Source organism: Mobula hypostoma, chromosome 20 (genome assembly GCF_963921235.1).
Source record: "Mobula hypostoma chromosome 20, sMobHyp1.1, whole genome shotgun sequence".
Taxonomy (NCBI): domain Eukaryota; kingdom Metazoa; phylum Chordata; class Chondrichthyes; order Myliobatiformes; family Myliobatidae; genus Mobula; species Mobula hypostoma.
Window position 1 is genome coordinate 33,481,105 of NC_086116.1, and position 27,572 is coordinate 33,508,676.

The following is a 27,572-nucleotide window of genomic DNA, read 5'->3' on the forward strand; positions in this document are numbered from 1 at the left end:
AGTCCAAAGACGTATGGGTTGATAGGTTAACTGGCCTGTGATTAGGCTAGGGTTAAATTGGGGTTGCTGGGCAGCAAGGCTCAAAGTGCCAGAAGGATCTGTTCTGTGCTCTAACTCAATAAATAACTAAATAAAATAAGGTGCAAGGCCATAATGAGGAAAATTGAGGTCAGGAGTCTAACTTATCGTACTAGGGAACTGTTCAAGAGTCTGATAACAGTGAGATTGAATCTGTCCTCAACTTGGTACATGCTTTCAGGCTTTTGTCGGGGCAAAGAATGTCCAGGGTGGGAGGGAGTCTTTGATTATGTTGGCTGCTTTACAATGGCAGCAAGAAATATAGGGAGAGCTCATGGAAGGGAGGCTGGATTCATGATGTGCTGAGCTGCATCCACAGCTCACTGCACAAGCAAAACTGTTGCCGTACTTCTCTGGTTGAGAAAATTATGTAACTAATGACATTTATTTAACCAAAACACATTTGGCATCATAGGTGAATGTTTAAAAACACTATAATTTTGCTTTTGTGCAAAGGGCTTCTTCCCACCGTCCTGGTGAACATTTTACCTTCATCCAACATGACTCTTACAGTTGTTACGTCACTGCTTATGTGTGTCATTTACATAAATTTGCATTTTCTGCATCGCAATAGAGACAATGCAATTAGTGGTAAAGCAGCTTGGGATCTTCCGATTTTGTAAAAGATGTCGCAAGAAATGGTAAAAAGAGTTTACTCCTAAAGTGTCTTGAAGTGAACCACTTAACAGCATTGAAACAGGCTGTTCAGCCCAACTGGTCCAGGCTAACCACGACACTCCATCTACGCAAGCCCCACTCGTCAGTGTTTGGACCATCAGCTTCTAAACCTTTTCCTATCCTTGTAATGCTCCAAGTGCTTTTTAAGTGTTGTCTTTGTATCTGCTTCAACCATTTCCTCTGGCAGCTTCCTCCACACACTCACTGTTCTGATTTGTAACTTCAAAACATTAAACTAATTCAAAGGAAGACGTGGGAAACCGGGAATGCGGGTCTAACTTTGAGTTCATTTTAAGCTGGTGCGCACGTATCACGTGGTAGCATGATGACGTATGCAATTTACATATTTATACATATAACCCATAATAAATTATTGAAACGAACAAGAATGCTTAATCAAATATACTTACAAGATTACTCAAAATTAACTGATGTAGTAAATACACAACACTCACCACCCTCTGTGTAAGAAAAAAGTTGCCCCAAGTTTCTATTAAAAAATTCAAATCTCATTATAAACTTTCATTAAATCTATCTCGAAAATGCTTACTCAAGCTTTATGTGTCTCATGTACATCAAAGTATACAAATGAAGTGCGTTATTTGCATCAAACACCAACACAGTCCAAGGACGTACAGGGGGCAGCCCGCAAACATTGCCATGCTTCTGGCGCCAACACAGCATGCCCACAACTCACCAACCTTAACCCACACGTTTGGAATGCGGGAGGAGACCGGAACACCCAGAAGAAACCCGCATGGTCACATGGAGAAAGTACAAGCCCCTTACTCCTTAACTGCTGCACGATGTGTTGCATTGGTGTAGGAGCCAACTGTTAGATAATCAGGACTCTGTCTGGTCCCTTGGGTAGATGGAGAAGATTCCACAGTGCTGCTTTGAAGAACAAGAGAGCTCCTCCTGTTGTCCTGGCTGATAAACGTCCCTTAATTTTGTCCCTATAACAAAGATGATCTGTTGATCGCCAGAAGAATGGCGACACTTGTGGGCTGCCCCCAGCACATCCTTGGACTGTGTTGGTCATTGATACAAACAACATATTTCATTGTCAGTTTCAATGTTTTGATGTATATGTGACAAATAGCCAATCCTCATCTTAAGCAACACACACAAAATGCTGGAGGAACTCAGCAGGTCAGGCAGCATCTATGGAAATGAACGAACATTTGATGTTTCGGGCCAAGACCCATCTTCAGGGCTAGAAAGGAAAGGGAAAGATGCCAGAATAAAAAGCTGGGGGGAGGGGAAGGAAGCTAGCTCAAAGGTGGAAAGGCTCCCTCAGAATGGCACTGGAGTGCCAACCTAGAATTTTGTTCTTAAATCTCAAAAGGAAAGGAATTTGAATCCACGAGCATCTGGCTCAGAGGCCCAACACTACAGCTAACATAATTTCAAGTTCCTGCTACCAATGATTTGCCCTGGTCTGGCCACAGCCAAGAAAACACAGCAGCGCCTCTGCTTCCTCAGAAGGCCATGAAAATTCTGCATATCCCAGATGACCCTCACCAGTTTTTTACAGATGTACCACGGAAAGTATCCTATCCAGATGTATCCAAACTTGGTGCTTTGCCTGCGACCACAAGAAATTGCAGAGAGCTGCAAACAGAGCCCAATCTATCACAAAAACTAGCCTCTCGTTCATTAACTCTGCTTTACACTTTCTGCCGCCTGAATAGAATTAATATAATCGAAGACCCCACCCACCCTGGACATTCTCGTTTCTCCCCTCCCTCACTAAGCAGAGGATACAAAAAGCTGAGAATACATACCACCAGGCTCATGGACATCCCACTGTTACCAGGCACTTGAACTGACCAGTCGTACACCTGTCGCTCCCACCCTTTTTTATGCCAAGGACCAATACCATTAAGCGAAGGACCCCAGGTTGGGGACCCCTGCACTAAACTATTGACCTTCCCAATCTACCTCAATGTGGCCCTTGTATTTTGTCTACCTGCACTTCACTTTCTCTGTAACTGTGACACTCTATTCCGCCATGATCCATATGGATGGCATGCAAAACAAAAACGTTTCACAGTATCTCAGTAGATGAGACGATAATAAATCAGTACCAATACTAAAATCCAAGCAACAATGAAAAGACCTTGCAGCAAGAAAATTCGTTGTGGTTACAGTCACTGCATTAGCAAACAAGAAACAAGTTTGTTAAAAAGCTGTTACGTGGTCACTAAAATTGTAATGACAATTTTCACTTTGTAGCAGTGGGGAAAATATAAACCGCCACATTTCTTTGATGTGGTGGGGGAAGCAACTCACAGAAATTCCTCCTGTGTCTCTCACTGCCAACCCGTGAGATATGAAAGTTTAGAACTTAACAATTATGAAAGTCTGCTAGAACCATCATTGCAGGCTTCAAAAGATAACGGATTCTTTGCAATGGGGTGTGGAAGTAAGCAAAAGGGACGTTATGTAAATACATCCTAGTCCATCATGGGGAAAGCCCCCTGCTCTACTTGCTTTACATTTATAACAGATGAAAAACAATTTCTTTAGCCAGTGGATGGTGAATAGGTGGATCCAGGTGAGGAGGGTAGAAACTCTGAGATGACAGCTGGCAAAGACAAAGGGCTGAAGATGATGGAATCTGATAGGAGAGGAAAGGGAAGGGAACCAATGGGAGGAGTGTACGAGTGATGGGCAGATGATAGAGAAAGGGAGAGGGAGAGGGAGAGGGAAAGGGAGAGAGGATAAAAGGTGAGGAGGGGGAGGAGTAGGTCAAAAAAGGTGGGGGGGCGGGAACAGAGAAGGAATGGTTATTGTAAGTTAGAGAATTCAATGTTCATGCCATCAGGTTGGAGACTACCAAAATGAAGAGATGTTCCTCTAAGCTGCATCCAGCCTTAATCAGCATTGGAAACATGGACAGACATGTTGTCATGTGGGAAATCCACTCAGTGGCCACTTTGTTAACTACACCTGTACACATACATATTAATGCAAATACAGTATCTATCAGCCAATCGTGTGGCAGCAACTCAATGCATAAAAGCATGCAGACATGGTCGAGAGGTTCAGTTGTTGTTCAGATCAAACATCAGAATGGGGAAGAAATGTAATCCAAGTGACACAGATACACTGATATCTTGGGATTTTCATACACAACAGTCTCTAGAATTAACTGAGAATGGTACGATAAACAAAAACATCCAATGAGCAGCGGTTCTGTGGGCGAAAACACCTTGTTAATTAGAGAGCTCAGAGGAGATAGACCAGATTGGTTCAAGCTGACAGGAAAGTGACAGTAACTCAAATAACCACACATTACAACAGTGGTGTGTAGAAGAGCACCTCTGAATGCACAACATGTCGAACCTTGAAGTGGATGGGCTACAGCAGCAGAAGACCATGAACATACATTCAGTGGCCACTTTGTTAGGTACCTCCTGTACCTAATAAAGTGGCTACTGAGTGTAAAATTGAAATGGCTGGTCACCAGGAGGTTCTCCTGAAGAGCCATTACAAGTTGTGTTGTACTTCATATCTAAAACACATCCACACTTTTTTTTTACAACAACATCAGTCCTTACCTGCTTGTGCCTGCATCAGCTCTCGCAGCGTCCGAAGTTCCTGCAGTATTGCTAGCAATGTTGGCTGACAATTGCACATACAACAGTTAGACCCCAATGCAGAATAAGGCATCTCCCCTATAGAAAACCAGCAGACATTCTACTGTTAGTTCTGTTTCGTGAAACACTGCACAGTTGGCAAAATAACCAGCATTTAACAGCCACTCTCAGGGTGGAGGAGCAACACCTCATATTCCGTCTGGGCAGCCTCCAACCTGACAGCATGAACATTGATTTAGAATACAGAGCGTAGGCCGCAGGACAGTACAACACAGAAACAGGCCCTTTGTCCCACAAAGTTGTGCCTAACCAATTACATTGCTAATCAAATAGCCAGCTCAACTAATCCCTCCACCTATATAATGTCCATATTCTTCCATTTTCCTCACATTCATGTACCTATCTAAACATCTCTTAAAATCTCCTAATGTATCTGTCTCTACCACCACTCCAGGCACCTGCCATTGTGTAAAACACTTGTCCCTCACATCTCTTTTGAAATTACCCCCCTCTCACTTTAAATGTATGCCCTCTGGTATTAGACATTTCAACCCTGGGAAAAAAAGATTTTCTCTAGCTTCTGGCAATTTCTCCCCCATTCTCCTCCACTCTTTTTCCATTCCCCATCTGGCTCCCCACTTATCCCTTCTCTTCTCTCCACCTGCCTATCACCTCTCTCTGGTGCCCCTCCTTCTTTCCTTTCTCCCATGGTCCACTCTCCTCTATCAGAATCCTTCTACTTCAGCCCTTTACATTTCCCACCTATCAACTTCCAGCTTCTCACTTCACCCTCCCTTCCTCTCCCACCATCGGCCTTCCCCCTCACCTGGCTTTACCCATCACCTGCCAGTTGCATCCCTTCCTGTCCCACCACCCTTTGATGAAGTGTCTCAACCCAAAACGGCAACCATTTATTCCTCTCCATAGATGTTGCCTGACCTGCTGAGTTCCTCCAGCATTTTGTGAGTGTTACTCTGGATTTCCAGCATCCGCAGAACCTCTTGCATCAAACAGTAAAAATTGTCTACAAGGATGTTGCCAGAACTCGAGGGCCTGAGTTATAGTTATAGGGTGAGGTTGGACAGGCAAGGACTTGATTCCTTGGACCGTTAAAGGCTCAGGGGTGCATAAAATGATGAGGGGTATAGGTAGGGTGAATGCTTTTCTTCCCCAGGACAGGAAACCAGAAACTGGAGGACACTGGTGAGAGGGGAAAAGTTTAAAAGGGATTTGAGTGGTAACTTCTTCACTTACAGGGTGTTGCATTCATGGAACGAGCTGCCAGAGAAAGTGGTTGAGGCAGGTACGTTGGCAACAATTAAATTAAATTTGGTTATGTATACAGGATAGGCTGCAGAAGGACTTAGCTAGATTAGAAAAATGGGCAAAGAAGTGGTAGGTGGAACACAGCACAGGGAGGTACATGGTCATGCACTTTAGCAGAAGGAATAAAGATGTAGACTATTTTCTAAACAGGGAGCAAATTCAGAAATCAGAGGTGCAGAAGGGACTTGAGAGTCCTTCTGCAAGATTACTTAAAAAGTTAATTTGCAGGCTGAGTTGGTGGTAAGGAAGGGAAGTACAATGTTTGCATTCATTTCCAGAAGACCAAAATATAAAAGCAAGGATGTGATGCTGAAGCATGACAAGGCAGACCGCACTTGGGAGTATTGCGAATAGTTTTGGGCGCTTTATCTAAGGAAGGATGTGCTAGCTTTGGAGAGGGTCCAGAGGAGGTTCATGAAAATAATCCAGGGAATGAAACACGAGGAGTGTCTGATAGCTCTGGCCCTGTACTCACTGGAGGCTGGAAGAGATAAGGAGGGAATCTCATTGAAACCTATCAAATATTTAAAGGCCTAGATAGAGTGAATGTGAAGAGGATGTTTCCTGTAGTGGGGGAGTCTAGGACCTAAGGGCACAGCCTCAGTATACAAGATCACCCCTTTAGAATGGAAATGAGGAGAATCTCTTTAGCCAGAGGGTGGTGAATCTATGAAATTTATTGCCACAGACAGTCATGGAGGCCAAGTCATTGGGTATACTTAAAGCAGAGATTGATAGGGTCTTGATTAGTAAGGGTGCCAAAGTTACAGCAAGAAGGCAGGAGAATGGGTTTGAGAGGGCTAATAAATCAACCATGATCGAACAGTGGAACAGTCTTGATGAGCCAAATGGCGTAATTCTGTTGCTATGTCTTCCGATCTTACGTAGGCCAAATATGGGAAGTAGGACTAGCTTAGAAGGGCACTCTTGTTTGCATGGACCAGTAGGGCTGAATAGCCTGTTTCTGTTCTGTATTGTTCTGTAACTCTGAAAATGAATACATTTGGAAAATTGCCAACTATACTGCATTTTATAACATTACAGATTGTTATTACAGTGTTTCAACACAGAAATGATCTAGTTATTTTACAAAAATATTGAGGGTAAAATGATGTCACATGAGAATCTAAGCTTAAAGGTCACAGTTCTTAACTTTCTGAGGCCCTTCATTGGTTGGGGTCGACCATGGATGTTGCACCCACGCTGTCCACGTGATACACAAGTCAGGGCAGTACAATACGGAGAGCAAACTGTTGTAGTAGCATATAACAGCAACATAGCTAATGTTTTTCTGTGCTTAAACCCATCATCAATATTCCCATTTCTTTAATTAGCTAACGTCAGCACTTTAATTCCTTCTACAAGAAACAATTACTATAAATACAGGTAAGTCCAAACACAAGATTAAAAAGATTACACACCATTGCTTTCCAAGATGCCTTGAATTCTTTCAGTATTTGCATCGATCATTGGTTTGGATGGCCTGCTGCCTTCCCTGCTGTATCCCCCCGAAACAAAAGTGTCATGTGTCTGAACCTGGATATCCTTCCAGACGACACTCTGGGACGAATGCGGTTCGTCGCGATGGGCACTGGGCAGACCTGTGCTGCGTTGGAGCCACATAAACTCGCGAGCCTCTGGTTCCCGCTTCTCCTTTCCTCTGCTCTGCATCAAGGGCTGATGGACCCTCACACAGTTCACCCTGTTATCCAGTAGGCGCCGCATCCCAGAAACTTGCTTCTTCAGGCCCTGGCATATGTTATCTGGCAGACAGTCAAAAAGAAAATGGCTTTAAAGCAGGGCTACGTAAGAGAGACTGTAAATGCTACAGATCTGGAGCAACTCACACAAACAGAGCTGAGGTTGAGAGGGTTGAGAGCTACAAGTTGCTAGGTGTCAACATCATCTAGTACAGAAGCCTCAGGACTCACACCATCAGGTTCAGGAACAGTTATTACCCCTCAGCCAACAGGCTCTTGAACCAAACTTCACTTGCCTCTTCAGTACTTTTATATTTGTGTGCTGTAGCACTTTTTTTTATTCGCAGTTATTTTGTAAATAACACTATTCTTTGCAAACACGAGGAAATCTGCAGATGCTGGAATTTCAAGCAACGCACATAAAAGTTGCTGGTGAACGCAGCAGGCCAGGCAGCATCTCTAGGAAGAGGTAGTCTACCTTTCGGGCTGAGACCCTTCGTCAGGACTAACTGAAAGAAGAGACAGTAAGAGATCACTGGAATGTTCCCACAACCTATAGACTCACTTTCAAGGACTCTTCTTCTCAATAATCATTGCTTATTTATTATTATTATTTTATTTGGTGGTGGATACAGCCCAGTCCATCACAGGCAAAGCCTTCCCCACCACTGAGCACATTTACTAGGAGTGCTGCCAGATTGTCCATCATCAGGGACCCCCCCACCATTAGTTCATGCTCTCTTCTTGCTGCCACCAATGGGCAGGATGGATAGGACCCTTGGGTCCCACACCACCTGGTTCAGGAGCAGTTATTACTCTACAACCATCAGGCTTCTGAACCAGCGTGGATAACCACTCAACTTCAATCACCCCATCATCACACCTATCTTTGTAAATGCCCTGAATCATGGGAAGTTCACAACTACAGATGCGCTGGGCTGTCTGCACCACTCTCTGCAGAATCCTGCAATTAAGGAAGGTACAGTTCCCATATCAGGCAGTGATGCAGCCAGTCAGGATGCTCTCAGTCGTGCCCCTGTAGAAAGAGTCTTAGGATTTGGGGCCCATACCAAACTTCCTCAACTGTCTGAGGTGAAAGAGGTGCTGTTGTGCCTTTTTCACCACACAGCTACAGATCACGTGAGGTCCTTGGTTATGTGTATGCCGAGGAACTTAAAGCTGTTTATCCTCTCAACCCAGATCCATTAATGTCAATGGGTGCTAGCCCATCTCCAGTACTCCTGTAATCCACAACCAGCTCCTTTGTTTTTGCGACATTGAGGGAGAGGTTGCTTTCTTGGCACCATTGTGTCGGAGAGATGACTTCTTCCCTGCAGGCCACCTTGTTATTGTTTGAGATTATGCTAATCAATGTAGTATCACTGGCAAATTTAATTAGCAGATTAGATCTGTGGGTGGCAACACAGTCATGGGTATACAGGGAGTAAAGGGTGGGGCTTAGGACACAACCTTGAGGGGCTCCTCTGTTGAGAATCAGAAGGATGGTGGTGAGGGAGCCCACTCTTACCACCTGCCAGCGATCTAACAGGAAGTCCAGGATCCAGTTGCACAAGGCAGCGTCAAAGCCAAGGTCTCTGAGCTTCCTGTCAAGCCTGGATGGAATTACAGTGTTGAATGTTGAACTGTAGTCCAAGAACAGCATTCTCACATAAGGATTCTTCTTCTCCAGATGTGCAAGGATGGTGTGTAGAGCAGTGACTATTGCATCTTCAGTCGATCGGTTGTGTCGGTAGGTGAATTGTAAGGGGTCCAGTTTGGGTGGTAGCAAGCTGCAGATGTAATCCTTGACCATTTGCTTATTATTGAGGTGAGTGCGACAGGACGCCAGTCGTTCAGGCATGTTACCTTGGTTTTTTTTTGGTACAGGGACAATGGTGGATAATTTGAAGCAGGAGGGCACTCTACACTGGGAAAGGGGGAGATTAAAAATGTCAGTAAACACACCTGCCAGTTGTGCTGCGCACATCCTGAGTACTCGCCCTGGGACGCCACCCGGTCCCGCAGCCTTGTGACTGTCCACTTGTTGGAAACATCTGCATACCTCGGCCTCAGAGATGACCAGGTTGCAGGTTGTAGCGGTGGCTTTCCTCGGAGGCTCAGTTAGCGACATCTAACCAAGCGTAAAAGCAATTGAGCTCATCTGGAAGAGAGGTCGCGATGTTGGCGGCACCATGTTTGGCTTTGAAGTCTGCGATGGTATGCAGCCCTCGCCACAAGTCACATGTGCCATTTGTTGTGAATCTTGACTCAATCTTGTCCCTGTATTGTTACTTCACAGCCTCGATAGCTTTGCATAGATCGTAGCTGCTTTTCATGAGCTCCTGCTGATTGCTGGCAGCGTAAGCTCTGTGTCGCACGCTAAGTGTTGCTCGCACAGATCTATTGATCCAGGGTTTCTGGTTTGGGAAGATCCTGACTGACAACATTGTCGATGTACTTTCGGATAAAGCATGAGACTCCGTCCGTGAACTTGGAGACATCTTCATCATGGAAGACATTCCAGTCAACATCATCAAAGCAGTCCTGCAGCATGGAGACCGAAAGGTCGGACCAACAGTGGACGGTTTTAACATGGCCGCCTCTTGTTTCAGCTTCTGCCTGTACATCGGCAAAGGCAAGATTGAAGAGTGATCTGATTTTCCAAAAGCTGGGCAAAGGAGAGCTTTGTAAGCATTGCGGAAGGGAATGTAGCAGTGGTCAAGTGTGTTACCTCCACAAGTGCTCACCTGGATGTGCTGACAAAACCTTGGAGAGATTTTCATCAGCTACACTCCACTAAAGTCACCGGCGACAATGAAGGCAGCCTCTGGGTGTGCAGTCTCCAGACTGTTGATGGTCTCACACAGTTGATGTACACCACTGCACCACTGTGATAACTGCTGTGAACTCCCTCGGCAGCCAGTAGGCTCTGCACAGCAGCACCAGGTACTCCAGGTCTGGGAAACAAAAGGATTTGAGGGCATGCACATTCTGGGGGTTGCACCAAGTATTGTTGACCATGAAGCATATCCCTCCTCCTCTACTCTTCCCAGACAGGTTTTTCGACCTGTATGCCTGGAACAGGGAGAACCCAGAGGGTTTGATAGCGTGCTCTGGTATCCTCCATCCGTCAGGTCTCCATGAAGCACAAAGCGTTACATTCCTTTGTCTCCCGCTGATAGGAGATTCTGCCTCTCAGTTCACACAACTTGTTGTCCAGGTACTGAGCCAGGAGTATGCTGTGGAGTGGTGACCGATTTGTATGCTGTCTCAGCCTCACCAGAACGCCGGCCCTTCTCCCCCGCCTCCAGCGCTTCTTCCGAGGTAGTGGTGGTGTAAGAGATGAGCCTCCCATGGATCGTGCAAGCAGGGATTCCCAGTGTAGGAAAGGCGGCACATAGTGGGTAAATGCTGTCTTTCCACTGTTCAGAAGGGTTAGTCTATCATACTAATATGACTATCAGCTACTAGAACAGAAAATGCTCAAAATTGTAGAAATTAGTAGTATACTATAGGTTTGGAATCGAGTGTGCAACATAGCTGCCATACACGGTGCCATCTTTGAAAACTGAGGTACCTGATAAAGTGGCTACTGAATGTAACGTGTTTGGTGAATAAAGTTAATCCCTATGTTGGCTGTAAAAAATTGTAAATGTACAGAATCCGACCTGCAGATTAGGGCATCACTGAGGAAGAGCTGAGGGAAGATAAATAAAAGTCGTGTAAATACTTGACGTGTGACCTACTGTAACCAAGTGGAGAATGTCTACAAGGGAATTTTATTTTACCCCAAGCATCTTGATAGATTAGGTAGGGAAATGTCAATTCTCCTGATCTGCAACATGGATCATTAATTTAATATTGTCACAGTGAATGCAGTAATGGGGCAGGTTAAATTTATTTATATGGAGGTTACTGGGGCATGAAACATCTCGCTACGGACAGTGCTATTGCAGTTTTTTTGGTGATTAATGGATATATATATGGAGCAGCTGGCAAAAATGGGATATGCTGATGCAGCAGCCTGTGAAATTAGATTTGAGATGTCCGAATAAAGAGACATTATAATGTTCCAAAAGGCACTTTCTGTGCTGTTTCACTACACTTTGCTTTTACTTACAATAAAATGCTGTTGTGATCGCTGAAATACGGTATTGGCTTCAGTCAGAATATTCTGGGTTACACACACACAATGTTGCAGGAATGCAGGTCAGACAGCATCTATGGAAGGGAGTAAACACTCAATGTTTCGGGCCGAGACTCTTCATCATATCTGGACAGGAAGTGGGCAGAGGCCAAAATAAGATGGGGAAGGGGGAGGAGTACAACTAGCAGATGATAGGTGAGACCAGGTGAGGGGGAAGATAGGTGGGAGGAGGGGAGTAAGAAGCTAGGAGGTGATGGATGTTAGAGGTAAAGGACTGGAGAAAGAGGAATCTGATAGGAAAGGAGAGTGGACCATGGGAGAAAGGGAAGGAAGATGGGTACCAGGGGAAGGTAATGGGCAGGTGATGAGAAGAGAAGTGGTGACAGGGGAACAGAATGAAGAATGGAAAGATAGAGAACAGGGAGGGGAGAGAAATGACCAGAAGTTAGAGAAATCGATGATCATGCCATCAGGCTGGAGGCTACCCAAATGGAATACAAGGTGTTGATCCTCCAACCCAACTGTTTATTCTTCTCCATAGATGCTGCTTGACTTGCCAGGTTCCTCCAGCATTTTGTGTGCGTACTCAAGATTTTCAAGATCTGCCAAATCTCTTGTGTTTATGATGGGGTTAAATGACTTCCAGAAACCCAAGCCAACACCCTGAGTATTACTACTTGAGTACAGTGAATTAAATGCTTTATTTTCTTGAATGTGCCTTCCTTCTGTCCTGTCCAATTCCTCTGTCACTAAGCCTACTCATGAAATGTAATCATGTAGCGGTGTGCTACACACAGCGCTAGAATAACCACACGCAGTCAGTGAGTTGGAGTTGCGATAAAAGAGATGTATTCAAACTTCGCAGCCTCCTTTAAAGCCTTCCCGTTCCCGCCTTCCCTGGGCGGGACTGCTGTGGGGAATGCATAATCGCAGACCCTTTCCGTGCGCGGGATTTTCCCCCTGCTGGTGAAGATGGCCTGGCGCCTTTTTTGGGGCCGGCCTCTCTGCCGGCGAGCGCCAGTTCGTGTGTGCTAGAAAGTGGGTCACCACAATCAGTTCTTCATCCTACTGTCATTAGTTGTAATTTCCAAACACAGTAGATTCCAGTTAATTGGGACACTTTAGAACCAATGCATTTTGGCCCCTTTAAGCAACTGCCCCGATTAGCTGAAGTTTCAGGTAAATACTGAAAACGGTATTAAAAATATAAGCCACCAATTAACTGAGTAAAAATAATGTATTTAAATGAAATACAGAAAAGATTAAGCATACAAACACTACTACAGTTTTCTAAAACTGCGTATTAGTTCCTAATAGTTACCGATGGAGGAATTCACCCAGTGTACACTGCCATATACTTTTGATTGACTGTAAATTAACAAAATCAGTTCAGGCACCTAGTGCAGATAACAAGTGCCTTTACACAATGCTTTTGACGATTGCATCCTCCAAATCTTCAATTTTGTTGAAACATTCAAGATGACTGTCGATACCTTCAAATTCTTTGTAGTTCCTAAATTGAAATAGTGAAATTGTTTCATTTTCACTCCCTTTCGTTTCTGGCATCTCCAAGCCTGAATGCTTGAAACCGCAGTGAGAAAACAGTTCTGAATTGTCTTACTGCTTATTTCTCCCCAACTGTCAGTGACAAAATTCACTGCTTTTTGAACAAAAACACACGCAAATTACACTATTTAAAATCTGTTCACTCTAAACACGGTGTGGTGTCTAACAGCCACATGATGTGTACACTGTACATTCAAGACTTTACATTGCTTTGTTTTATAAACATTGGAAAAAAAGTACAGTGTACAGTTTTAGTCGCTCTGTTATGGTATAGACATGGTAACACTGGAAAGAGTGCAATAAAGATGTTGTCAGGGCTAGACAATCAGAGTTACAGGGAGTGGTTGTCCAGGCGATTCTTGGAACGAAGGACACCAAAGGGTGACCTTAGGTCTGTATCCTTGCCGTATTGCTCTGCGACTGTATGACCACTTCACAGTTTCCAATAAAAAGGCATTACTGTAGGTCCATTCAGCCATCACCCTTTCTGCTGACATACAGCAGCTTCTGGTCTTCCAGGCTACAGCCCTCTACGACTCCGTGAACTCCAGCCCCACAAACTTCACAGACCACATAATCCTGGCATCTTTAACATCCCCAAATCAGCTCCCCACAGGACTATCTTATCCTCAGAATTCTCCACACCATCACAGAGCACTACAACACAGAAACAGGCTCTTCAGCCCATCTAGTCTGTGCCAAACTGCTATTCTGCCTAGTCCCATTGACCTGCACCAGGACCATAGCCCTCCATACCACTTCCCTCCATGCACCTTTCCAAATTTCTCTTAAATACTTAAATCAAACTCACATCCACCACTTCCACCACCAGTTCGTTCCACTTTCTCACCACCCTCCAAGTGAAGAAGTTTCCCCTCATGTTCCTCTTGAATATTTCACCTTTCGCCCTTAACCTGTGACCTCCAGTTGTAGTCTCATTCAAGCTCAGTGGAAAAAGCCTGGTTGCATTTACCCATCGTCAACCCTTGTAATTTTATATACTCTATCAAATCTCCCCTCATTTTCCTACACTCCAGGGAATAAATTCCTAACCTAAACAACCTTTCCTTAAAACTCAGATCCTCAAATCTCGGCAAAGTCCTCGAAAATGCTGCTTATCTGATGCTCTGGGGCCTGTGATGCTGCTGTAAGTTTTTCATCGCATCTGTGCACACATGGACTTCTGCAGATGGCAATAAACTCAACTTTGAGTTTGACTATGAAGAACAAACACTGGAAGTACTTATAGTCATACATCTTCGAACAATTGAGTTGATGGTAAAATAAAAGGGAAATCATCTCCCGTCTGTGTGAGATGTGGGACATTTGAGAAACTTTGAACTTTACTGTGCTCATGAACTTCTTCATCAAGTTATGGTATTGTTACACTGTTTGTAACTATATGTTATAATTCTGTGGTTTTGTCAGTTTTTTTCAGTCTTGGTTTGTCCTGTGTTTTGTGATATCACACTGGAGGAAATAATATATCATTTCTTAATGCATGCATTACTAAACGACAATAAAAGAGGACTACGTGTCTTCATAATCATATATAATCAAAGTACATATATATCGCCATATACTCAATGGCTGCTTTATTAGGTACACCTGCTCGTTCATGCAAATACCTAATAAGCCAATCGTGTGGAAGCAACTCGATGCATAAGTGCATGCAAGCATGGCCAAGAGGTTCAGTCGCTGCTCAGACCAAACATCAGATTGGGGAAGAAATGTGATCTAAGTGACTGTGACCGTGGAATGATTGTTGGTACCAGACAGGGTGATTTGAGTACATCAGAAACTGCTGATCTCCTGGCATATTCACGCACAACAGTCTCTAGAGTTTACAGAGAATGGTAAGAAAAACTTAAAAAAAAACATTTAGTCAGTGTTAGTTCTGTGAGTGAAAATGCCTTCTTAATGAGAGGGATCAGAGGAGAATGGCTAGACTGGTTCAAGCTAACAGGAAGGTGACAGTAACTGAGATAACTATGTATTACAACAGTGGTGTGCAGAAGAGCATCTCTGAAAGTATAATACGTCAAACCTTGAAGTGGATGGGCTACAGACCACACCGAGTTCCACTCTTCTACCTAAAGTGACCATGGAGTGTATATTACCTTGAACTTCATTTTCTTGCAGGCATTTGCAGAAAAATAAAAAAATACAGTAGAAACTACAAAAGAAGACTGATACAATGGAAGACTGACAAATGACTAAAGATTGTTACTGTTACGAATGGTTGAATAGGAAGACAATCAGAGATTAACTCTCTGTGGGGAGTTAGCATGCTCCTTACACAGGGCTTCTGTCTGCTCCTGATCTATGGATTCCAGGGTCAAAGTTCAAAGTAAATGTATTATCAAAGTACATATACGTCATCATATATTACCATGAGATCCATTTTCGTGTGGGCATTCATAGTAGAACAAAGAAATAGAATAGAATCAATGAAAAAAGTACAAAGACTGACAAACAACCAGTGTGCAAAAGACAATGAACTGTGCAAATACAAATAACAATAATAATAAATAAATAACTATTTATCATCTTTACACTGGACATGCATAGCTGAGGAATTTTGATTAACCCTCCTCTGTCATTCTCCTGACAAAGATCAACTCTTTACTGAACACTGTGCTTGAATCAGCCTTCCTCCTGTTCACTTACTCTGGTGTCACCAATGCAAGGGGCCCAGAGGTTTAGCAGGATCAACTAATCCATGAGCTTCACATGGAACATCATGCAGCTAGTAGCCTGGTTGGTCAGTTATGGACAAATGTCACGTTACCTGCTACTTGCTACAAAGCAACACACACACACAAAAACACAAGGAATTCTGCAGATGCTGGAAATTCAAGTAACACACATCAAAGTTGCTGGTGAACGCAGCAGGCCAGGCAGCATCTCTAGGAAGAGGTACAGTCGACATTTCGGGCCGAGACCCTTCGTCAGGACTAACTGAAGGAAGAGCTAGTAAGAGATTTGAAAATGGGAGGGGGAGGGGGAGATCCAAAATGATAGGAGAAGACAGGAGGGGGAGGGATGGAGCCAAGAGCTGGACGGTTGATTGGCAAAAGGGATATGAGAGGATCATGGGACAGGAGGCCCAGGGAGAAAGAAAAGGGGGTTTGTGGGCACGTGGCCAGGTGGTTAAGGCATTGGACTAGTGACCTGAAGGTTGTGAGTTCAAGCCCCAGCTGAGGCAACGTGTGTTGTGTCCTTGAGCAGGGCACTTAATCAAACATTGCTCTGTGACGACACTGGTGCCAAGCTGTATGGGTCCTAATGCCCTTCCCTTGGACAACATTGGTGTCAAAGAGAGGGGAGACTTGCAGCATGGACAACTGCTGGTCTTCCATACAACCTTGCCCAGGCCTGCGCCCTGGAGAGTAAAGACTTTCCAGGCGCAGATCCATGGCCTCGCAATACTAACGGATGCCTTTATTTTATAATAAATCGAGTTCCCCCACATTTATCCCACGTTCAAAAGTTCAAAGTAAATTATCAAAGTATGCATATACAACCCTCAGGCTCATTTTCTTGTGGGCATACTCAATAAATCTATAGAATAATAACCAAAGCAGAATCACTGAAAGACCACCCAGCCTGGGCACTCAACCAGAGTGCAGAAGACAACAATCTGTGCAAACACCAAAAGAAAAACGTAGTAATAATAATAATAATAATAAAATAACTAAGCAGTAAGCATTGAGAATATGAGATGAGGAGTCCTTGAAAGTTAGTCCATTGGAAGTGAGTCCATGTGATATTTTCTTTGGAAACAGTTACTTTCTAAAACAAAGATCACCATCACATGCGACTTCAGAGAAGTTTGTCTGAAGCTTTGTTTTACAACAAAACTCAATTTCTTCTGTGATTAATATTTTAAGTTTCGAACCCCCATGCCTCCAGCTTTCTTGTGTCTTTCATCTCACTAAAGATATTTTATATCAATATACTCTATGTTTTATAGACATTTTTACCTGTGCAAGGAATGCATACCTGTGACGTACAGAGAATCCTGCAGCTTTCCTACATGTTCACTACTGCTGTCGGAACAGTTATCATCTGGACAATCTGAAACAAAATATTCAGATTAGTACATATTTATTGTCTCAGTATCAGTACCTTTCCTCAATCAGTGGTCTTTAAAAGGAAATTGGAAATTACTCCTCTGACAAGTTAGAGAACTACCAAGCAATATGGTAGCACAATGCCTTACAGCACCAGTGATCAGTAATTCAATTCCTGTTGTCTGTAAGGAGTTTGTATGTGCTCCCTACCACTGCTTGGGTTTCCTCCTATATTCCAAACCTGTGTGGGTTGTGGGCAAGTTATGTTGGTGCCAGAAGCATGGCGACACTTGCAGGCTGCCCCCCAGCACCTCCTCGGATTGTGCTGGTCTTTAATGCAAATGATGCATTTTACAGTATGTTTTGATGTACATGTGACAAATAAAGCTACAGCTTATCCTTATCTTTAGAAAATATGAATCATATTTGGTCACAAGCCAGCCACTCGGTCTATCTTCCACTTGCAAAATACAATTTTTTTTTTGGCTTGTGCCTGCCTGCCTGCGTGTGCGTCTGTGATGATGTCTTTTTCATGGTTTTTTACAAGGCGCGGAGTGAGAGAGAGACTGTGTGGTGAGCCACTCCTCACACAGACATTTTCGCAGTATTTTTCCCTTTTATTTTATGAGGTCGAGTTGCGATCTCGACACTCAACCGGGCACGGATGGAAAGCGTACTCGGGAGCGGACCCGACTGGTTTCAAACCCGGGAACCTCCGCTCCCGGGTCTGGCGCCAATGTCACTGAGCCACCGGCCGGCCCGCAAAATACAATTTCTTAAATGGGATATTAACAAAAGAGTAGAACACTGATCCAAAAACACAATCAACCATACTTCCACAGGGGTTCCCAACCTTTTTTATGCCATGGACCAATACCATTAAGCTAGGGGTCCACAGACCCAAGGATTGGGAACCCCTGCAAGTCCACAACATTGTTCCTCCCTCCATGCTCATAATCCAAATAACTCAAATCTCCTCCATTTTTTGTCTCGTCCTATTGTTTTTTTTTTATTCACTCAAGGGATGTGTGTTTCACAGACTGAGCCAACACTTAATCGACCCCTCCCCATCCCTCGTTGCTCTTGAGATGGTGATGGTGAGCTGCCTTCTGATCCGCTGCACTGGGTACACTCCCAGTGCTGCCGGGGAGGGTATTCCAGGACTTTGACCCAGTGATGGTGAAGAAACAACGATATATTTCCAAGTCAGGATGGTGTGTGGTTTGGAGGGCAGCTCCCCCAGTAAAAATTTATTTAGAGGTTCAACATGGAGTAGGCCTTCTGGCCCAGAGCCTGTCGCCCAGCAACCCACCGACTTAACCCTTGCCTGATCACAGGACAATTCACAATCAGCAATTAACCTACTAATCGGTACGACTTTGGACTGTGGGAGGAAACCGGAGCACCTGGAGGAAACTTACACGTCCCACAAAGGAGGTTGTATGGAGACTCCTTACAGAGGATGCCGGGATTAAACTCTGAACTCTGATGCCTTGAGCTGTAATAGCGTCGTGCTAACCGCTATTGTACCAAGACACTCTTTCCGCCGCCCTTGTCTGACCAGCTCGTAGAGGTGGTGGGTTTGGAAGATGCTTTCTGAGTGTGGGTTGTCGACCGTACATACTGCTGCCACTGTGCAGTGGTGGGGGAGTGAGTGAATGGGGGGTCTATATGTCTGTTACTGTGAATGGTGGGGGAGTGAGTGAATGGGGGGGGTCTATATATCTGTTACTGTGCAGTGGTGGGGGAATGAGTGAATGAGGGGTCTAAATGCACTGTTACTGTGCAGTGGTGGGGCAGTGAGTGAATGGGGGGGTCTATATGTCTGTTACTGTGCAGTGGTGGGGGAGTGAGTGAATGGGGGGGTCTAGATGTACTGTTATTGTGCAGAGATGAGGGGGTGAGTAAATGGGGGGGTCTAAATGTACTGTTATTGTGCAGAGATGGGGGGGTGAGTGAATGGGCGGTCTAAACGTACTGTTACTGTGCAGTGGTGGGGGAGCGAGTGAATGGGGGGGGTCTATATGTCTGTTACTGTGCAGTGGTGGGGGAGTGAGTGAATGGGGGGGTCTAGATGTACTGTTATTGTGCAGAGATGGGGGGGTGAGTGAATGGGCGGTCTAAACGTACTGTTACTGTGCAGTGGTGGGGGAGTGAGTGAATGGGGGGGTCTATATGTCTGTTACTGTGCAATGGTGGGGGAGTGAGTGAATGGGGGGGTCTAGATGTACTGTTATTGTGCAGAGATGAGGGGGTGAGTAAATGGGGGGGTCTAAATGTACTGTTATTGTGCAGAGATGGGGGGGGTGAGTGAATGGGCGGTCTAAACGTACTGTTACTGTGCAGTGGTGGGGAGTGAGTGAATGGGAGGGGTCTATCAAGTATGCTGTTATGTACTAGAACATTACATATCAAATATAGCACAGTACAACACAGTGTGCTGGTAACACACATCAAAGTTGCTGGTGAACGCAGCAGGCCAGGCAGCATCTGTAGGAAGAGGTGCAGTCGACGTTTCAGGCCGAGACCCTTCGTCAGGAGTCCTTTGATGTGTGTTGCTTGAATTTCCAGCATCTGCAGAATTCCTGTTGCTTACAGTGTGCTGGTGACGGAGTGAGTGAATGGCTATGGATGGGGGTGCAGGGAGGTCTATAAACCATGCTGCTGTATCTCGTATGGTATCCAGCTTCAAGTCTGCACTCATCTAGGCAAGTGGAGAGTGTTCCATCACATTCCTGACCTGAACCCTGCAGATGGTGGGCGAACTTTGGGTAGTTAGGAGATGAGCCACTCTCCACAGGATTCCCAGCGTCTAACCTGCTCCCATAGCCGGGCTCATGATCAGAGTAAATGTGTTCTTTCAATCCCGAATTTTATATGCACTTTTCACTAAATTTACAACTTAGCTTTTATTTTGTCTTCAAAGAAATCAGGTAATAATTATGAAATTATATATGTGAAGATTGGTTGAATTTATCTTTTTTGAATTATTTCATAAGATTTGCTCAATGACACTGAGATGAGTGTGGCATTTGCAAAGCTGGGGCTAAATTAGCCACCTCAAACTGCCACTGAATTGAGCAACTTGCTGGGCCATTTCGGAGGGCACAGGTTTGGCTAAATTGTGAACAGATGGCAGGTTTCCTTCTTATGAGGCCATGAATAAGGCATTTCATACACTGTCAGATTACTCCTATCTGTACTATCTACTTTCATTCATATACATTTAACCTATTTTTTTAGAAATATCATTATGGCCACCATTATGGATACAAACTTTCACGGCAAGTTTGCGGCGCTTGGAGGTTCATGGCGGGGATAGTTTCTCCCTTCTACCGTCTGCATGAAATGATGGGGCTATCAGGACTTTGACACTTTTTTTTTAACCGTGCCCATGGTCTGCTCTTTATCAAATTACGGTATTGCTTTGCACTGTTGTAACTATATGTTATAATTATGTGGTTTTGTCAGTTTTAGTCTTGGTTTGTCCTGTGTTCTTTGTGATATCATTCTGGAGGAACATTGTATCATTTTTTAATGCATGCATTTCTAAATGACAATAAACGAGGACTGAGTGTCCTCATAATCTAATCTAATCTAATTCGAGATTTATTTATATCAGTTTATGTCTATTTCCCTAGTTCCAAAAGTGGAAATTGAATTCATATCTCTGTATCTCAACTGGATTCAAAATTCCAGGGCATGCGCTCTTCTCATTACCATAATCAGAGAAGAGGTACAGGAGTCTAAAGATGAGCACTTAACGTTTCAGGAACGGCTCTCCCCTTCTGCCATCAGATTTCTGAATGGGCAATGAAACCACGAACACGACCTCATTAATTTTCTCTCTTTTTGCACTGCATATTTATTATATATTATATTAAATATCTATACATAGTAAATGTATATACATACACATACATATATATTTATTATAATTTATAGTGACCATTTTATTAGGTACACCTGTAACCCTGCTCATTAATGCAAATATCTAATTAGTCAACTCAGTCCATAAAAGCATGCAGAAATGGTCATGAGACTCAGTTGTTGTTCAGACCAAACATCAGAATGGGAAAGAAATGTGACTCTGATCATGGAATGATGGTTGGTGTGAGACAGGATGGTTTGAGTATCTCAGGAACTGCTGATCTCCTGGGATTTTTATACACAACAGTCTCTACAGTTTACAGAGGCTGGTGCGAAGAACAAATATTATCCAGTGAGCAGCAGTTCTGTGGGTGTAACTACCTTGTCAATGAGAGAGGTCAGAGGAGAATGGCCAGACTGGTGGTTCAGGCTGACAGGAAGGCGACAGTAGCTCAAATAATCATGCATTACAACAGTGATGTGAAGAACAGCATACCTCCTGTACTTAACAAAGTGGTCATTGAATGTATATCTTATGCATTGCAGTGTACTGTAGCTGCAAATCTACAAATTTCACGACATACGTCAGTGATATCAAATCTGATTCTGATTCTCTGGATTGGGTCTTTGATTAGCTCATCCAAAAGCACAAACATGGTGCTACAGCACAGCTGATATACAATCACCTTCTCCATCTAATGTTATCACTCAGAGTTGAGGATCACTCCAGTGCCGAGGTAGTTGATGACAGCAATGTGCGATTTCTGGACTCTGCCACAGGGAGGGGCAGGAGGTGTTTAATGGGGCAAGTGGGTGATAGTTTGGGAGATCCCGATCTCCATCTGTTCCCTCTGGTGCAGCAGAGGCTGCAGGGAGATCTGATGGAGGTATATTAGACAGAGTAGACAAATAGTATCTTTTTCCCAGCGTTGAAATATCTAACACTAGAGGACATGCATTTAAGCTGGGGGGGGGGTATTTCAAAGGAGATGTGAGGGGCAGGTTTTTTTACACAGTGTGGTGGGTGCTGGAATGCACTACCTGGAGTGGTGGTAGACACAGAAACACTAGGGACTTTTAAGAGATGCTCAGGCATATGACTGTGAGGGAAATGGAGGGATATGTGTAGGCAGGTGAAATTAGTTTAGTTGGCCATTTGATTACTAATTTAATTGGTTTGGCACAACATTGTGAGCCAAAGGGCCTGTTCATGTGCGGTACTCTTCTGTATTCCATCCACCATTCACTTTGATCACTGTCTGTTTGAAATACTACACTGAACTCTCTATCTCCTGTCTGTGCATTCATTGGCCAGAGTAAATAGGAATGTTACATGGAGAATCTGAGAACATCTTTGAAGTTTTTTTCTCTGATCACCTGGTTCATCTAGCTGCAACACAGCTCAGAATACAGCAATGGTATCGGGAATTTCAAACGTGCAATTGACATGGCCCAGAGTTAAGACCACAGACTGCACTTGAAGTGTTATTCCCAGATTTGGGCTGCTGATCTAACAAATGATGTGCTGGCATTGGAAAGGTTCCAGAGGAGGTTCACAAGAATGATCCCAGGAATGAAAGGGTTAATGTACGAGGAACATATGATAGCTCTGGGCCTGTATTCACTGGAGTTTAGAAGAAAGAGAGGAGATCTCATTGAAACCTATGGAATATTGAAGGCCCGGATAGGATGTTTCCTATAGTGGGCATATCTAGGTCCCAAGGGCACTGCCTCAGAATAGAATGTTCCCTTGGAACAGAGATGAGGAGGAATTTCTTCAGCCACAGGGTGGTGAATCTGTGGAATTCATTACCACAGACCACTGTGGAGACCAAGTCAATGGGGATATTTAAAGTGGAGCTTGATAGGTTCTTGATTAAAATTATGGGGGGGGGGGAGGAGGCAGGAGAATGGGGTTGAGAGGAATGATAAATCAGCAATGATAGAATTGTGGAGCCGATCTGATGGGCTGAGTGGACTAATTCTGCTCCTATGTCTTACGATTTTAAGAGTCGTAGAAACATAAGAGTAACAGATTCAAGATTCAAATTTATTTGTCACATGTACATTGAAACATACAATGAAATGCATCATTTGCGTTAACAACCAACATGACCCTAAGGATGTGCTGAGGACTGCCCGTAAGTGTTGTCACAAATTCTGGCACCAACATAGCATGCCTACAAAGCTCAGCAGAACAACAAAGAACACAGCAATAGCGATACAAGCTGCATTCCTCCCTCCCGCCCACCCATGCAGATACACAGTCCTCCAACTCCCAGCGTCTCCAGTTCAGCACTATCTCAGCAACACAGCACAGATACAGGCTCCCTGGCCTAGTGAGCCCATGACAACCACGTTGCCCATCCACAGTCCCAACTCTTTGCATTCGGCCCATATCCCTCCATTCCTGCCTCTCTGTGTACCTGTCCAAATGCTTCTTAAATGGCCTCAACCATATCCTCTGGCAGTTTGTTCCATATATTCACCTTCCTATGCATGAAAAAAAATTGCCCCTCAAGTTTTCTTTGAATTTTTCCCCTTTCATCCTAAACCTATACACCCTACTCTTGGACTCCCCTACCCTGGGGAAAAGACCGTTACCACCCTCTTAATTTTAAACACATTTGTCTCGGCCTCCCATTCTCCTACATTCAACGGAATAAGATCAGGCCTGGCCAGCCTCTCTCTCAGAGTAACTATGAACCTCGTTGTTGATGGGGAGAAGGTGTTGGTGCTGACATCATGGATTTGGTGAGCATGATAGCGTAACGTTAGCGCAGCGGTTTACAGAGCCAGGTGTAAGACTGGAGTTCAATTCCAGCTGCTGTCTGTAAGGAGTTTGTATGTTCTCCACATAACCAGAATCAGAATCAGGTTTAATATCGTGAAATCTGTTGCTATGCAGCAGCAGTACAATGCAATACAACATAATAAAAACTATCAAATATACATACATACTGTATTTTAAACAGTTAAACAAGAAGTGCAGAAAGAGAATTAAAAAGAAGTGAGGTAGCGTTCATGGGTTGAATGTCCATTCAGAAATCTGATGGCAGAAGGGAAGAAGCTACTCCTGGAATGTTGAGCGTGTGTCTTCAGGCTCCTGTAACTCCTTCTTGATGGTAGCAATGAGAAGAGGGTATGTCCTGGATGCTGGGAGGCTAGTGCCCATGATGGAGCTGACTGAGTTTACAACTTTTTGCAACTTATCAGACAGTGATGCAGCCAGTTAGAATGCTCTCCATGGCACATCTGTAGAAATTTGCGAGTGTCTCTGGTGACATACAGGTCTCTTCAAACTCCGAACGAACTCTAGCCGCTGTCATGTCTGCTTTGTAACTGCATCAATATGTTGAGCCCAGAATAGATCCTCAGGGATATTGACACCAAGCAACTTGAAACTGCTCGCCCCTTGCACTTCTGATCCCTCGATGAGGACTGGCATGCGATACCTCATCTTACCACATGGTTTTCCTCTGGATGCTCTGGTTTCCTCCCGCAGTCCAAAGACATAGGGGTTAGGGTTAGTGAGATGTGGGCACGTAATGTGGTGCCAGAGCATGGTGACACTTGCGGGCGCCATAACACAATCTTTGCTGTTTTTGATTTGATGCCAAATGATGCATTTCACTGTATGTTTTGATGTACATGTGACAAATAAAGCTAATCTCTTTAATAGAGGCAGGGTGGGTACGTCTCAGAGTTGGTGGGTGCCAACTTGGCTTTAAGTTTTGAAGAGATGACAGATGAGTGCATAAGGAACCCACCTGGGGTGACACGGTTGTGTAGTGGTTAGCACACACTTTACAGTTCAGGCAACCCGAGTTCAGTTCCTGTTGCTGTCTGTAAGGAGTTTGTACATTCTCCCTGTGAGCATGTGGGTTTTCTCTGAGTGCTCCAGTTTCCTCCCACAGCCCAAAGACATACTGGCTAGTAGGTTAATTGGTCATTGTAAAATGTCCAGTGATTAGGCTAGGATTAAACTGGAGGTCGCTGGGTGACACGGCTTGAAAGGCCTATTCTGCGCTGTATCTCAATAAATGAATAATTTTCAAAGCCAGGTGAACCCTGATCTGGATATCCAAGAGACAGCAGATGCTACAATATGATGCAAAAAGTGCTGGAGAAGGTCAGGCAGCATCTGTGGGGACAGAGGAGTGGTAAACATTTCAGTCCTGATGCAAGGTGCTGACCTGAAACGTTAATCGTTCCTTTCTTTTCACAGATGCTGCTTGACCGTGGGGAGACTTTGGTAGTAAGTTCTGCAGAACAGATGGTACTAGATCAGTTATGCACTACTGCTGCTGCTATTTCAGTGCAGCGGAAACTGAACAAAGTTCAAAGTAAAGTACATATATACTACCCTGAGATTCATTTTCTTGTGGGCATTCACAGTAACTATTGGGAAATATAATAGAATGAATGAAAAACTACACAGAAACAAAGACTGACAAACAATGTGCAGAAGACAAACTGTGTGAATACAAAAAGCAAATAATAACAAATAAGAATAAATAATATTGAGAACACGAGTTGTTGAAGCCTTGAAAATGAGTCCACAGGTTGTGGAATCAGTTCAATGTTGAGGTGAGTGAATTTATCCAACAAACACTGTATAAAAGCAGTGGATGATCAAATAATCACTGAGGCAAACAAACTTTAAATCGGACATTATAAATCTGAAGAGCAACTATTTTTCTCACCAACGTACAAGCTGCAAGGCAAAACACATCTCTGAAGATCCGCCATCTGATTGGTTTAAAAACTCTTCTAAGTAACATCAGATTCAAGTTTTTAATTCAAAATTGGTTGCATTTTCTATTCAGAAAATCCAAAAAGTGACATCTGATCTTTTTAAATGAACCAAAGAACATCTTCAGAAGTTCCTCCTCAGGCACGAGCCCTAAGCGTCTCCTCAATTCCCTCTCTTGGACCCTCACATCACCTCCTTCAGACATCTTCACTCTCCTAAGGACATCCAGTGCAGGCCTCTCATCAGAAACCACAGACCCTCTCCTTCTAACCATCTGCTAGCCAAGTCTTTCCCAGTCTCCTCAATGTCCTTCTCCTCCAGGTTTTCTGTCCGTATCCCTATCTCGAATCCCCTCCCTCTGACGCCCTCCCTACTCTGGCCCTCTCAGTTACCACCCCCCCCAGTCCCTTTCCTTCAGCCCAACCCTCCCTGGTCTCTCTCCTCCTCCCATTTCCCTCACTCTCTTATCCTACCCCTTCTCCAGTCCTCCTTCACCCTCCCCTCTATTCTCCTCCTCCATCTACTCTCGCTCCCCCTCCTCTATCACCCCTCTCGCTCCTACCCCTCTCTGCCACCCACTCCCTCCTCCTCGAGTCCCTCTATCCTTCCCTCTCACTCACCCTTCCTCTCTCCCCCTCACACTAACTCACTCCGTCTCACACCCTCTCTCCCGCCCTCTCCTTCCCTTTCTATCCCTCACCCCTGCTCCTCTTTTCCCTCCCACTCACCCTCACTCACCTTCGGCCACTCTCTTGAAGCTCTGGGATTTTCGGCTTCTTCTCCTTTCGGTCGCCTCCATGGGTACCCCGCTCCGGGACGGCGGGCAGGTAGCCGGGTCGGGGTCTCGGGCTGGGGGCCGGGTGCGGGACTCGGGCCGCGGGAGGGAGACGCCGGCTTCAAACCGCGCCCGGGGCCCGGGGGACGGCCGAGGGACTGCGGCGCCACCTGCGGGGAAGGAGCGGCGGCCGGCCCTCGTCAGGCGGAGCTCCGCCAGGGGGACGCTGCGCCCACGTAGCTCCGTTAGGGAGCCGCTGCACACGCGGGGCTCTGAGGGGGTGGGGTGGGTACACAGTTCCCATGGAGTTTCACCGGGGAAACACCACCCAGGAGCTCCGCCAGGGGGCTACTTCAACCGCGGAGCTGCATCGGCTCGGACACTACGGAGTTTCAGCAGGGAAACGTCTTCCCGGAGCTCCGTCAGGGGGACGCTGCATTAGCAAGCCACAGCTCCCATGGAATTTAACGGAAAAACCACCACCCAAGAGCTCCGCCAGGGGGACACAGATCCCGCGGAGTTTAACAGGGGAAAACACCTCCTCGGAGCTCTGCCAGGTGGACATTGCCCCGCAGACTGCGCCTGGGCTTGTGTCAGGAGTTGGGTGTGAGGAAAAGGGGACCCTTGTAAAGGGAGACGTGAGCCCAGGAATTCCATCGGGGACCAGGACTTCTTTCAGGATCAATTGCATCCTGTAGTAGGAGGTCAACATGTTCCTCGGAGTGGAAGGCACCCCAGGAGCTCTGCGCCCGGGAAGCCCCATCAACAGGCACTACATGCCGGCACGCAGTATCAGAGAACTGCCAGGGTTTTACCGCAGCTTCGCTGTTGAACTACACTTGTATGTCAAGTGATACTCTCCTGGGAGACAGTACACCCGAGGTGCTTCAAAATCCATTTTATCGTCGTTGATATATGTCGTGAAACGTTTGTTTTGCAGCAGTAGTACAGCGCAATACATACAAATTACTATAAATTAATAACAAATATATATA

At 44.9% G+C, this 27,572-nt stretch overlaps 1 protein-coding gene across 1 annotated transcript in view; it reads right to left on the reverse strand.

Annotated features, from left to right (window-relative positions):
• bend7 (BEN domain containing 7) overlaps nt 1–26,889 on the reverse strand; it is a 62,066-nt gene extending 35,177 nt beyond the window's left edge. The window contains exons 1-4 of the mRNA XM_063072155.1: nt 26,541–26,889; nt 17,106–17,180; nt 7,109–7,450; nt 4,323–4,439 (exon numbers count right to left, since the gene is read on the reverse strand). Of these exons, the coding sequence (XP_062928225.1) occupies nt 4,323–4,439; nt 7,109–7,450; nt 17,106–17,180; nt 26,541–26,601 (595 nt within the window). The 5' untranslated portion in view covers nt 26,602–26,889. The remainder of the gene's footprint in view (nt 1–4,322; nt 4,440–7,108; nt 7,451–17,105; nt 17,181–26,540) is intronic.
• Nucleotides 26,890–27,572: the final 683 nt, after the last annotated feature.